The 14,885-nt window shown below is 39.1% G+C and overlaps 1 protein-coding gene across 4 annotated transcripts in view; it reads left to right on the forward strand.

Annotated features, from left to right (window-relative positions):
* FBXL4 (F-box and leucine rich repeat protein 4) overlaps window positions 1–14,885 on the forward strand; it is a 67,784-nt gene that overhangs the window by 19,475 nt on the left and 33,424 nt on the right. For all 4 annotated transcript variants that reach the window (XM_069851145.1, XM_069851146.1, XM_069851147.1 and 1 more), the window contains one exon: window positions 4,897–5,141. In XM_069851145.1, coding sequence (XP_069707246.1) covers window positions 4,897–5,141 — 245 coding nt within the window. The remainder of the gene's footprint in view (window positions 1–4,896; window positions 5,142–14,885) is intronic.

Here is a 14,885-nt window from a genome sequence, read left to right on the forward strand (position 1 = left end):
TTGAGGAAGTTTTTTTTTTAGGAGATGCTTCATGTCCTTGTCTTTCTTCCCAGTTATCTTTGACTGAGTTGTCCTGCTTGTAAAGTGGAAGGAGTCAGGCCTTGGTCTTAGTTGGCTTTGCAGGAATGCCTGAGACCTGAAGGCCTGAAAAAGTTAAAAGCCTTTGAGAAAGGGGAGGAATACCTGCCACAGCGTACCTCGTGCATTTTGAGACTTAATCGAAATGTGCTAGCTAGCAAGAACTTAACTTTTGTTCTCCAGAGAGGAGAGTCAAGAGAAATCTTGTGTGCTGCAGTCCAAAAGATAGTTTTTAATATAAATTTTGATATAAAAAGATATAATTGACATCTTTGTCATTCCTTGAAGCCAAGTTTTCCTAAAGCTGCCTACAAAATTTATGAGCTGTTCACGTCTACTGGGAAAGTGAATTTCACCGCTAAATGTGGATTTGGCACCTACGCCCCAGGAAGATGGGTCTTGAATGTAAGATCTGCATCCCTTAAATGATACTTAGCAGAGTCACAGCAATAAGAAGGAGCATTTTTCAGGGTTATACAATTTTTTTGCCTCAACAGTAAACTTCTTGCATCTTTCCAGAACAAATATTCATAGACTTTCTAGATAATCGGCAAGATTTTATGCCTCTCTTTGGAAAGAGAAACTCAAGAGGGTCTTAAAAACCTGTCTTAACAGCTCCTAACCATATGGCACAAGATTCCCTTCAGTTAATGGCCAATATACTGACAGTTGCTATAGCAGACTAGGTGCTGAGCTGAGCAAGGGCGCGTGGAGAAGATCTCTCCAGCTCTAGTCCTCCTGGAGTCTTGATTACTTGATTGTGCAATCTGTCAGTGAGATCCTTTTCTGTTCTTTCAATCAAGAAGGGGCCTAAAACATTTATGGCCTTTCATTGCTGAGGAGATCAGAGCCTATAGTCTGGTGGTGTAAAGCCCGCTCAGCCAAAGCATGTTATACGAGTAGGATGAAGAAAAGAGGCACTTAAATGGTTATGTTTTGTGAAACAGTTGCACACATTTCATGTGTTCACATGCACTATTAAATATGTATCCATTTGCTGTGCAATCTACAGGCCTGTGGAATTGGGGACTGTGTTTTCTTAAACTGTGCAGAGTAATGTCAAAAGCCCTAAAGTAGCATCTTCACCTTCCTGCCTCCTCTCTTTACCTTTTGGTGCACATAATCTTTGTCCTTTATCTGAGCGTGTCTTGGTATCAATTCTAATGCATCAGTCTCAGTTGTGGAAGCTCTAGCTGCAGAATGAAAAAATGGCAAGTCATTCATGTGTTTCTGGATGAGTGGTTTGCACAGGCCAGGGTATTTTCATATGGGAGGGACCCATGCTGAAGAATTGGAAGAGGAAATTGGTAGAAAGTGCAGTTTGTTCAAGGTTTGACCAGCGTCCAGGCATTGTTTTCTGACCAAATCAAGTTCTGCATTATTGTGCTCTAGCCCCAGAAAGTATTTTATTGTGTACAAATAGTTGTTGCTTGCTGTTATTCAGCAAAAAAGCTTAACAAGCTGGAGAAACTTTTGGGTAGCTAAGTACTTTTAGAAGCTACACCATTAATAAAGTTTTACCACATGTATTGAAGAGTGTGGTGGCAATCCTGTCTGAGCTCTTAAGTGAACTTTGTAGTGGGCAAGATTTCTGTTTTTTTATAGATGTTATATTTTTAGGTGATAATTCAGAATATATGTGTATATGTAAGGTGCTGCAGTCTGGGTCTATGGTGGTGATAAAACACACACAGATCGGGTATGAATCAGGATCTTTTTTGTGCAAACACTGCACAATGAATTTGTATGCTGCTGGTTGCTGAATTATTATAATTTGGAAGCCTCCAGTTTTTAGAATTTTTCAATGTAGTGGATATTGATCTCGCCACATCTTTAAAGCTGGCATGTGTCATGTTTGCCCCGGAAACGGGAGAGAAAGTCCTATTGTACTTTTGGTCCATCATAGCCTAGAAAGGCAATCAGTGTTGTATAAATTATGTTTGGTTTTCCTCATTATACTCCTTTCTATTGTTTTTCCAATAATTGTTATTTTTACTGATTGATTTATATAAAGTGTGAAACAGTAATAGTTGCCATAATTTTTCATAAATGTAGAGTAAAACTAGTCGTTTGCAAGAAACTGTTACAAAATTAATTTTCAAAGCAGATCCTCAGTTCTGTGACTTTCTTGAAATAGCCATGAACATGGCATAGCACAATACAGCACATTGTGTCACATACTCATTATGGTATCAAATTGTACTTTATGCTAGGATAGACATACATAAAAAGTGAATTTCTGACAGACACCAGACTCCAGACCAGTGGTGATTAATGTTTATTAGCCTGTAGGTTTGGAACCTGTTATCTTTGTTTAATCAAAAGGCAGATAAAAGTACTTTGTATCTTAATGTCCTAGTAGAGAAATTTCATTATATTTTTTCATTCTAGATATTATGAAGTAGCATAATTTCAGTAAAAAATAAAGGATTTTTTTTTCTCATTAAGACATTCATGTGGCAAGAGATTTCATCTCAGGTGTGGAAAGATTGCAGCATCTTGTATGTTATGAAATACTCAGTGAAGTCATCAGTTAGTGTAAAGGGACATCGGTGAGGCATTTGTCGTTTTACTCACGATTATCTTTATTGCTCAGAAGTTACAAAATAACTCCTTTTTTTCCTATTGAACAAAACTTGTGTTACTTTCTTTTTATCAGACATTTTTATGCCATATTAATTGTAGATGTAAATTTAGCTAACTGCAGCCTTTGTTGCTGAGCTCTTTCCTCTAGAAAACTTATTAAATAAGCATTGGAAAATCTGAGAGGAAAGACATTAATAAAATGGATATTTAGATGGCTACAGAATGAGGAATAGCTGAAAGGTTGCAAAATAGTTTAAAGCCATCTTTCAGAATATTGAAAATTGTTTAAAGTGAATTGATGGTCTTAGAAAAATAGGAATGTGTTTAGGTATCCAGTATCAGAATGACAAACAAAACTGTGTTAAGCTACTTCCAATCTTAAGTATGGGTCTGAGTCAAGCAATAATCAATATATTGACTATGTGTTAGCTCCTAGTTATTTTGCTCTCACTTAAATACAGATACCAAAATCCCAACAACTTTAATGTCAGTTGGGAGCAACCTTTGTTGGTTATACTATATTAACTGCAGTTATTATATATACATACCTATATTTTATATATATAGATATACACATATGTTGCTGTCACATTGAAATGTCTGTGCAGATTCTCTGCATTAAGCTGAGGTTGAGAGTTCCCGGCACCTGCAGAGACACAAAACTTGGTCTGGTTTTAGGGGAAAGGAGAAAAGAGGAGAAGGAAGAAGGAGAAGGAAGGCTGAAATCAAGCTTAAGAGAAGCAAGAGTATATGCAAACACTGTATTTTGGCATTGGAGTAAAAGTTAAATTTTTTGAAGAGTCGTAGATCATGTTTGAAATCCAAATACTAAATCTGGAGCTGAGTAGGAAGTAACATTTTTCATTTTGCAGGAAGTTGGATTGTTTTCTTATTTCTTCTCTTCCAAAAACGAAGGGGGGAGGCAGGGAGGCGGAAGCTAGCTGCATAAACTGGTATGTTGGAAGTACAATCTGTTTGGATTTCACAAAAAGCTTCATTTTCATTTTATGTCAAGCATTTTATTCCGATTTTTGGCAGTTTTGTCTTATGAATCCTCATAAAACATTAAAATGAAACATTGTGGTATTTGGAAAGGGCCAGGGGACTCTCTTCAGTTTAAGCTGGTTTGTGGGTGTTTTTCTTTTTTTAATTTACACTCATTCATTTCAGCGAATTATTGTTTCCCGATCTGCCTGAAAGACCTTTGTCAATTTTAGTTACATAACTTGAGTGCAGGTACTTACAGCTGTTCAAGGCAGCCCTGGTAAAGTAAACATTAATTTTTAGATTTCATTTTTCAAGTGCATTTTCTCTCAAGTTTCTAGGCTGAAGGAGATTTTTTTTTTTTCATTGAGCATTTTTGTTATTTCATAAAGTGAGTATTTCCCTGTGTCATGATATTCCTTTAGAAAGGGAAACAAAATGTGATAGAAGACGGGATAATTTTTAATTTCTGAATGCGAGATAAGTCATGATGAAAACATATATAGTAATGCTCATCAGAAGGGCTGGTGATTATTCTGAAGCTGAGATGATACAATCTGGTAAAGGTAAAAAGAGGTTTTGCCTTTCAGATTTTACTCTGACATAGAACAAAAATGCTCTCAAAGTATTTCATCAAGAAAGAGATTGCTTCATAACGGAGGATCTGAATACACTGAGTTTTTTTGTCTAGTTGTGTACTCCAGTGCGGATGGGAGAGGATATAGGGTAGAAGACAAACCACTGATTTTTAAAACAGGAGGCAGATTAATAAATCTGAAATCAGTTCAGCTTTTTGTGGGGAATCTGGGATACGCTGTGTTTTTTCCACGTACTCTGCAAATATGCTACCATCTTAAAAAGCTAAATCCAGAAAAGAAAGAAGATGCCAGTTGAGTGTCCTGATCAATGGCAGTGCAGACACTGTGAAGGGAAATATGTAAACAGAGTGTTTACATATATATCACTGTTAAAATTAGCATGGGTAGAGAAACTTCTGATTTGGAAGCTTCTTGTCACTTTCATATGCTGATCTGCTTTTTCCTTTCTTGTTTAATGCATTGTCAAATTGGAAAGCAGTGCGGTCTTGTTTAATAGTTAATCAATGATTTATTCCAGAAGTTACTTTTAAGTAGAAGGATTTACTTTGCTTTGAAGTTAGAATGTCTTTTCTTATTCCTTTGCAGGTTTCCCTTAACATTTCAAGTGCTATATGACCATCTGCAACTTTTTTTTCTGTTTTCACTATAGCTCATCCAGTTGATTTTGAGTCACCTTACAGTACCAGACCTGTGTAGACTAGCACAAACTTGTAAGCTACTATATCAACATTGCTGTGATCCTCTACAATACATTCATCTCAGTTTACAACCTTACTGGGCAAGGATTAATGACACATCTCTGGAATACCTACAGTCTCGCTGCACTCTCATCCAGTGGCTGAATTTATCTTGGACTGGAAACAGGGGAGCCATCTCTGTTTCTGGATTTAGCAGGTCAGTGCTAAATGTACAGAAGTATTTTTTACAGGCTTTCTTTGCAGAGCTGCTGCACGGTAGTTTCACTATGTATTTGAAACCTTTTTAAAAGACAAGAAATGTCTTTGGTTTACTATAAAGGGTGTGTTTGTTGTGATGTGTCAAACAACCAACAGCTAAAACAGTAAGAAACACAAGATATAGCAGCAGAAGTCCATTTCAGTCAGTAGAGTCTGCATTATGCCTAACAGGGTGAGCAGCGTTTTGCTTTTTTCTGGGCTTCTTAATGACTCCACTAGAACCAAATCGTCAAAAGTTGGTCTCACAAAGAGAATGTTTGTGGTTGTTCTTTGTGCAGATGGGTCATCAGTAGTACTGTGTTAGAATGGCTGCAGTAATAAACTGATTACAGTGCATGCTTACAAGGTATGGGCCCTAAGTAATCACAGAAGTGCAATGTAAATGCAAATATTTTCATAAAAATGATTTAAAACGTTAGCTCTGTTGGGAAACAGGGGGTTTGCATGTGCATCTTCCACTGAGCTGAAAATATGACTGTGCCATAGGTCATTAAAATAGCAAATTCATAGAGATTCTTCTCTGTATAACAGCCGTGTTCTCTGCTTTCTTAACATATCATTTCTTGCTTCTTTGCTCGTTTGCATTAGTTAAACAGCATTTATCAATGCATTTCATTTAAGCAAATATCGCTGTTTCAACTAAGAGGTAATCAGCAATGGCAGGTGAAAGCAGAACTTGACTGATAAGAAACAAATGCTTAATACATCTGAAAAAAAATTGTCTTAACACTCACGTGTTCTCTAAATAAAAAGGTTAAATCAGCTATGCAAACATGTTCTTTCCTTTGGTGCCTGGGTGCCTTCCCTGGGGAAGTAAAATAATTTGAAGAAATGCTTTGTCAAGATGAGAATGCTGCTTCCTTTTTTTAAATGACCTTCCTGTACAATCCAGGAATCTTGTGCTCTTTTGTGCGTGTTGGTAAAAAAGGGAGATAGATATCAGCTGGTTGCTGGATGGGGTACAAACATTTCTTCTAAATTTGGATTTTGTATTAGATATATTTTGCAGAGGGTGAATATGCAAGATGTAATTGAGAATTCAACTCTGAAATCATGAATTGCTTGCTTTTTAATGTTTAGCTTTTAAATCTGTCTTTTGGAAACTTAAAGTATGTGCTTCTTCATGGTAACTTTTTTTAATTTTAATGATTTTGGTTTTAACTTTAATGATTTTTTTAACATGCAGTACTGATAAAAATTTTTGTAGTCTTGAAAGTAACGAATATCCTAATTCAGAGTATTATAAACTTTGCAGTTCTGGCATTTCTGAATTCCAGTTAGTTGAAAATGTCTTCATTGCTAATAACTTTTTTTTTTTGTTTTCAATTCTGTGCTGAACTAATAGCAGCACTTCATATACTCAGCATTTCTAAAACTATAAATATTCATTGTTTGTCTATTAATCTGTGAATAAATGTGGTCAATTTATATTTGTTATAATGGATGATATTTGTAAAAAGGGGGATAAGTGTTCTCAGACATTAATACAATTGTGAGTTATCTGTATTTCTAAGAAAAAGTATTTAATGGAGGAGATACATGCAGTCTGTGGATGGGAGATGTAGTTCAGTCATAAATTTTTGAAACAAAGTTGTAAGTAATTTTCAGGAGTGACAACTTCGGCTCAGAATTTTTGCTTCTGAATCAAATATTCTTCACCATAACCAAATCTGTTTTCAAAAGTTTTCTTTTTCCTAATACAGAAATAATTTTGCAACTCTATTCTGTAGAAGTGTCCTTTTTAGTAGAATTTCCAGACATAAATTTTCTTTTTGACATTCGTCATCAGCATGTTTATCAAATGTGCAGGCTTCTAGGAAAGGAAAATTTGCTGGTCATTTGCTATGGAAGCAGGAGACTTATTAGAACAGCACTTGCTTTTCAAAAACATTAACATAACTTTTATCAAAAAAAGTAGCTTTCTGGTAAGAGATACTGTTCCTCAAAGGAGCAATCTGTCAAGTAATGTTTTAACTTCATTGTCCTCGCTATCATTAAGAAACCACCATCCTATGAATATTGTAGCATCCAGGACATGCAGTCATGAACTCTCACATTTTTTCCTTTTGGACTTCTAGATGTTCTTCAGCCAGCCTGACTTTTGGGAGATATTATGCAAACCAGTTTTCAGACAGTGGTGGTATTTTGACTTTCCTAAGAATTCTGTTTCACGCTTAAGTTTTTTTTTTTTCTAGTTTACTCTTCAGAATGTATTACAGAGGAAGCTCCTAAATGGCTGGCAAGAGTGCATTGCTGCTTTTATCAGTTACCTGCTGATATTAACTATTACTAGAACCTTAATCATATTATTCAATCCTTTGCAGAAATTTAAGTATTTATTATTTCTGTCTGTCTCTATATTTAACAGTAGAAGACTTGTACCACTACATTTATTAATGTGAAATCTTCTTTTGCTGCCTAGTGTGTGAATGTTTCTGAATCAGTTTGTTGGTTTCTCTTGTTCTCTTTGACTTGCTCTCTGGTCTTGTTTTTCCTTTGCAGAAAAAAAATGAGAATTTTTTAAATAAGGTAATGAAGTGTGCCTATAGAGTACCAACCTGCACCTTTTATTTTGGATTTAATAGGTGAAAAGATCGTCTTGTAACTTGAAGATGAGCTAGAACAAGCCTAAATTGTTTCTTCCAGTACTTTAGGTTTATAAATTTTGTGATAAATTGCTGCATAAGTGAATGTGAATGGCTCTCAAGTCAGCTCCTTGGAGGTATAGAGAATTCTGCCTGGAAGTTGTAACAGTTTGAAGGGCTCCATTATACTGTTTGTAAAGCACCAACCTATATTTGTCAATTCAAAGATTAAAACATTTTCTGAAGGAAATTTGTAAATAACTTCAGAAACATTAAAAACTGCTGCAGTATAAAACCAGTAAAAGGCTAAACCCAAGGTACCGTATCCTCACAGACAACTGCATTTTACTTATTCAGGGCCTTTTTTCTTGTTTTGTTTTCTTTATTTTTGCACTTTCCTCAGCATTCGGTGTTACAGTTGGCATTGTTGAATTCAAACCAGGTAGAGTTTGTTTCATTCTTACAACTACACAGTTTAGGTTATGAGTTCTGCAAATCAGGGCATGTTTAAATGCTACTTTTGCTTGATTTTTATTCTGACAAATATCTTTAAAAAATGTTTTTACGGTTTCTCATGACTGTTTTAAAAGAAGTAGCTCATGTGAACTTGTATGTTGCTTTTAAAGGTTCATAGAGACATGACTATAAGAAACAATTGGAAATGTATATATTCTTGCAAAAGTGTATTAAAGTAGAATTTTTATTTTAAAGAGTAATTTTAAGAAATGACTGAAGCAAATACTGTATTATCACGAGAAGATAGAATGCTTCAGGCATATGAACATCCCGAGGCAAAGCTGAAGGTATTTTAACTTATTGATAACATCTACTCCTTAGGGCTAAAAATGACTACCATAAATTTTTTATTTCAGCATATAATATAAATTAACTAACTTTACTGTTAAGATCGAACTAAAAGTATACAGTAAAGTGAAAGACAAATGAAATGGGTATCTGAGCAGTCTCAAGTGTCTGGGATTCAAAGTGACAGGGAATAAACAAAGATTTCACAGCAAGCATTACATAAGCATTTCTCTTGGCGATGTTAGGGGTATGGTGAGTTTGTTCATGCCAGGGGAATATCAGTGTGGGAGGATAAGACCTACATAAGAAAAGTGAGGCAAGTTGACTGGAGGTATACTAAATATTGAGATCATAGAATCATAGAATAACCAGGTTGGAGGAGACCCACCGGATCATCGGGTCCAACCATTCCTATCAAACACTAAACCATGCCTCTTAGCACCTCGTCCACCCGTGCCTTAAACGCCTCCAGGGAAGGTGACTCAACCACCTCCCTGGCCTGTTCCAGTGCCCAGTGACCCTTTCTGTGAAAGATTTTTTCCTAATGTCCAGCCTAAATCTCCCCTGGCGGAGCTTGAGGCCATTCCCTCTTGTCCTGTCCCCTGTCACTTGGGAGAAGAGGCCAGCACCCTCCTCTCCACAACCTCCTTTCAAGTAGTTGTAGAGAGCAATGAGGTCTCCCCTCAGCCTCCTCTTCTCCAGGCTAAACAACCCCAGCTCTCTCAGCTGCTCCTCATAAGGCCTGTTCTCCAGCCTCTTCACCAGCTTTGTTGCTCTTCTCTGGACTCGCTCCAGAGCCTCAACATCCTTCTTGTGGTGAGGGGCCCAGAACTGAACACAGGATTCAAGGAGCGGTCTCACCAGTGCCGAGTACAGAGGGAGAATAACCTCCCTGGACCTGCTGGTCACACCGTTTCTGATAGAAGCCAAGATGCCATTGGCCTTCTTGGCCACCTGGGCACACTGCTGGCTCATGTTCAGTCACTGTCAACCAACACGCCCAGGTCCCTCTCCTCCAGGCAGCTTTCTAGACAGACTTCTCCTAGTCTGTATCACTGCACAGGGTTGTTGTGCCCCAAGTGCAGGACCTGGCATTTGGCCTTGTTAAACCTCATGCCATTGGACTCAGCCCAGCGGTCCAGCCTGTTCAGGTCCCTTTGCAGAGCTTCCCTACCTTCCAGCAGATCGACACTTCCACCCAGCTTAGTGTCATCTGCAAACTTGCTAAGGGTGCACTCGATGCCTTCATCCAGATCATTGATGAAGACATTGAACAGGGCTGGACCCAGCACTGAGCCCTGGGGAACCCCACTTGTCACTGGCCTCCAGCTGGATTTCACACCATTTCCCACCACTCTCTGGGCCCGGCCATCCAACCAGTTTTCCACCCAGGAGAGTGTGCACCTGTCCAGGCCAGAGGCTGACAGTTTCCCAAGCAGAATGCTATGAGAAACTGTGTCAAAGGCTTTGCTGAAGTCCAGGAAGACCACATCCACAGCCTTTCCCTCATCCAGCAGCCAAGTCACTTTGTCACAGAAGGCGATCAGGTTAGTTTGGCAAGACCTGCCTTTTGTGAACCCGTGTTGACTGGGCCTGATCACCCAGTTCTCTTGCATGTGCTTCATGATAGCACTCAAGATCACCTGTTCCATGACTTTCCCTGGCACTGAGGTCAGACTGACAGGCCTGTAGTTCCCTGGATCCTCCCTGTGACCCTTCTTGTAGATGGGCACAACATCAGCCAGCCACCAGTCCAGGGGAACTTCCCCAGTCTTCCAGGACTGCTGAAAGATGATGGAAAGGGGTTTGGCCAGCACATCCGCCAGCTCCTTCAATACCCTTGGATGAATCCCATCCGGCCCTATAGACTTGTGGGTGTCTAGTCGAGCTAGCAAGGCTCTGACGACCTCCTCTTGGATCACGGGAGCCTCATTTTGCTCCTCTAGCTCCTGGCTTTGTACACAGAATGAACGACGTTCTTTACAATTAAAGACTGAGGCAAAGAAGGCATTAAGTACCTCAGCCTTTTCCTCATCCCCTGTCACTGTCGTTCCTTCTGCGTTCAATAGGGACTGTATGGTCTCCCTAGTCCTCCTTTTGTTCTTTATGTGTTTATAGCAAGATTTTCTGTTATCTTTCACAGACTTGGCCAATCTGATTTCTAGTTGAGCCTTAGCCCTTCTGATTTTTTCTTTACACAATCTCACTTCCCTCCTGTAGTCCACCCAAGAGGCCTAACCCTTCTTCCAGAGCTCGTAAACATTTCTCTCCTTCTTGATATCACTCAAGATCTCTCTGTTTAACCAAGCTGTTATTTTCCCCTGCCGGCATTTTTTCCTGAACATGGGGATGGCTTTCTCCTGAGCTGCTAAGATTTCCTTTTTGAAGAGCTGCCAGCCCTCATGGGCTCCCTTGCCCTTAAGTACTCTCTCCCATGAGACTTTGCCAACCAGCCTTCTGAAGAGTTCAAAGTCTGCCCTCTGGAAATTTAATGCTACTATCCTGCTAACCACCCTTCTTCACCTAGAACAGAAAACCCTATCATCTCATGATCACTTTGTCCTAGGCGTCCTCCTACTGCCACATCCCCCACAAGGCCTTCTCTGTTCACAAACATCAGGTCCAGGAGGGCACCCTCCCTTGTTGGTTCATTCACCAACTGTGCAAGGAAGTTGTCTTCCACGCACTCCAGGAACCTCCTAGACTGCTTCCTCTCTGCTCTATTGTACTTCCAGCAGATATCAGGAAGATTGAAGTCTCCCACAAGAACGAGAGGCATTGATCTAGAGGTTAACCCCAGCTGTTTATAGAATAGCTCATCAGCTGCTTCTCCTTAGCTGGGTGGTCTGTAACAGACTCCCATCACAAAATCTACCTTCTTATGGGCTCCTCTGATTTCAACCCACAGGCACTCAATCTTCTCATCACCACAATCCATCTCAATGATGCTGAATAAATGCTCTGAGTTTTAAACAGCTCAGGGCTGATGGCAGTTTAAAAACCAAGTTTTGCCTGCATGTTTCGTTGTATCACAGATAAATGTCATTAGCTTGTTTAAACTCTTTTGCTTTAAATACCTGAGGTATTAGGATTTTTAATCTAACACTTCATACTGTAAAAATTAATAGTTTTTTACTTTCAGGTTAGTGATGCGGTGTTTACACATCAAGCACATCCAAAAATACTTCTTTAGAAATGTTGTTGTTAAAATTTGAACGCTTTAGTTGCTGTTTAATAAAGATGTATCTTCACAATGTTTAACTTGGCGAGGCCTTGCTACCAATCAAACTAGCAGGAAGGTCAGGGAAATTACTGAAAGATACATCAAATATTTGGTCACAGAAAATAGGAGTAATGTGTGATTTGGCAGGGATTCTCAATTTAAAAATCTTGTCTGTCTCGCTTTAATTTCTGCACTTTTTAGTAAAAACTAGGGTTGCTGTAACTGACACTGAGTTATAATGTTTGTTTTGCCTGTTTTTATTAAAATAGTTTAATCTTTGTTGAGGAAAGCACAAGATCAGATACTTAATATTCTCCTTACTTGCATGCAATGTTTTAAGGTTTGCTGACAAAAAACATGTGATACATGCTAGGGTAGAAAATAACATTGTAACAATTGGAAGAGAGTAGAGGAGAAGCATCTTCAATTTAAAACCAAGATTATTTTGCTCAGTCTCACTTTAATGCCTGCGTGTGTGCATGCACCATGATGAGAGACGTGTATCCTGAGTAATTTGTCCAGTGAATAGTCTCTCCATCTTGTGCCGCCTCCTTCCTTAGTCTCCTAATCTGCATGTACTAAGAAACTGCATGTACATATGTTCAAGGATCTTGATGACCTGCTAATCTGGCTACCACCAAAGCATACCAGTCTACCACCCCTCCTATTGCTACTTGTTATTTCTCATGCTTCTACGCCTCTGTGTACCCCTTTGTTCTCCAGTCTGTAGAATCATAGAATAGTTTGGGTTGGAAGAGACCTTAAAGATCATCCAGTTCCAACCCTCCTGCCATGGGCAGGGACACCTCCCACCAGACCAGGCTGCCCAAGGCCCCATCCAGCCTGGCCTTGAACACCTCCAGGGATGGGGCAGCCACAGCTTCCCTGGGCAACCTGGGCCAGGGCCTCATCACTCTCATGGTGAAGAAATTCTTCCTTATGTCTAAACCTGCCTCTCTCCTGTTTATACCCATTTCCCCTTGTTCTATCACTACAAGCCTTTGTGAACAGTCCCTCCCCAGCTTTCTTGTAGCCCCTTCAGATACTGGAAGGTCACTGTAAGGTCTCCTTGAAGCCTTCTCTTCTCCAGGCTGAACAAGCCCAACTCTCTCAGCCTGTCCTCGTATGGGAGGTGCTCCAGCCTTCTGATCATCTTTGTAGCCCTCCTCTGGACCTGTTCCAACAGTTCTATATCATTCTTATGTTGAGGATTCCAGAACTGGGCACAATACTCCAGGTGAGGTCTCACAAGAGAGGAATAGAGGGGCAGAATCACCTCCCTCAACCCACTGGCCAAGTAGTACCAATCTTAACACTTTTGTTAGTTATCTGTATTTGATGCTGTTGTATATAGCACAGCAGTCCTGAAAGGAAAAATGTCATTGAGAATTTAAAAATATCTGAACAGAATTTTAAGCGTATCAAAATGTAATTCCACAAGCTATAGGGTTAAATTCAAGATTGTAATTGGAAGCCTGGTTGTGATTATGAAGTTCTCTACCAAGTTTGTGTGAATAATAATATAGGTAGAACCGCAGTAAGAAAGAGAAGATCTCAAGGTCTTAGTAGTTAAATGAGGAAGAATAAAATCCAAGTGGGTTTTTTTTTGACGTTGTTCTTGACTAGTGGCATGCTCTGGAAAGCAGGAGACCTGAGTAGCTGGAGGGAGTGTGTACTTGTCTTGAAGAAAACTGAAATGGTTGTTTTCATGACATACCGCTTCTAGGAGGGAGACGCCAAGGAAGGCTAGGCGAATGGGGCAATGTTGTATTTGTCAAGTAAAGGAGGTAACATTCCTGATTTGGTTACTAGCATAAGGTAGCACTACAAGGGAAAGTGCTAAAGAAAAAAAATCTCTTCAACCATATGTTTTTCGTGAATGGAATTTTGTGGGACATGCCTTGCCCCCTTAACACCAAATGTAGTGATTTGTATGTCAATGAGTATGAAATGGTTACCTGAGATTTTCAGTGAAAATAGATTTGGTAAAGTCAGCATGATTAAGACCAGTTGGGATAATTATACTACAGGAATCTAAAACTAGGTAGCTGTTTGTATTTTGGAAGGCTGAATGGATGTGAGAGAACTGGACTGTGATCCTTGCTTGTTGTAGAATTTTCGGTAACTTCTAACTGTGGGATATCGCGTAAGTAGGGACCATTATGCTAGCAGTTGAGTGAAGGTTTTGGATCCAGTGCAGTTTTCTTAGAAACCACTGGAGCAAATGTGATGCATTCAGTACCCTCTTAGGCATATATCTAAAGGTATTTTGAGGATTTTGTTTGAGAGGTCTTACACAGCCAGTCCTGACATGAAGGGTGCTGTCTTTTGTGTTTTGATATTTAAAGTTTGGATCTTCTTTGGCTCGTGACATCTTTATGATACAGACCTTAATTACAAGATTGGAAGTTAATAGACTAAATGACCTCATGATCATGATTTAACATCAGCATGAGCAGCCTCCTGAGCGTTAATAGTTGTATTTGATGTTTCACAAGGATTCCACTAGGACTAAGTCACTTCCCAAAGGCTGAAGAAGGGGAAAATGAACAGCAGTCCTTAAAACAGGCGGGAAGTGATGGAAAGTGAGAATTCTTTTTTTTTTTTAATTAAAAGCAAACAAACCACCTCCAATAAAAAACAACCAAAAAACTACCCTGAAATACTGCCACTTAGAATGAGAATGAGCTTAGAGGAAAGGGCCCAGTCCAGTGCCTAACAAAGTAAATATACATGTTCACATTCTTCTAGGTTTAGTCAATCATGCTTCATAACAAATATGAAGGAATGAAGGGAAATTACTTCAGAAGTTGTATGTATAAAGCATTGATAATAAAAACAAAACTAAAGAGATGGATGACTGTGCAGAAAGTTGAGCCTAAAAACAGTCATCAGTCAGTCCTCAGTGATTAAAGGAGAAGTATGTGAAGAAGCTTTTATTTAGGTAGAAGGTGCTCTTAGGGAACTTATTTGTTTTCACATGAGCTAAGTCAGAGCCAGGCATGTGTTAAGTGTCAGAAGTATGAAGGCAATGCTGCATTTTTTCTGAAAGCATGAGAATCTATGTCTT

The sequence above is a fragment of the Phaenicophaeus curvirostris genome, chromosome 2 (assembly GCF_032191515.1).
Source record: "Phaenicophaeus curvirostris isolate KB17595 chromosome 2, BPBGC_Pcur_1.0, whole genome shotgun sequence".
Classification (NCBI taxonomy): Eukaryota; Metazoa; Chordata; class Aves; order Cuculiformes; family Cuculidae; genus Phaenicophaeus; species Phaenicophaeus curvirostris.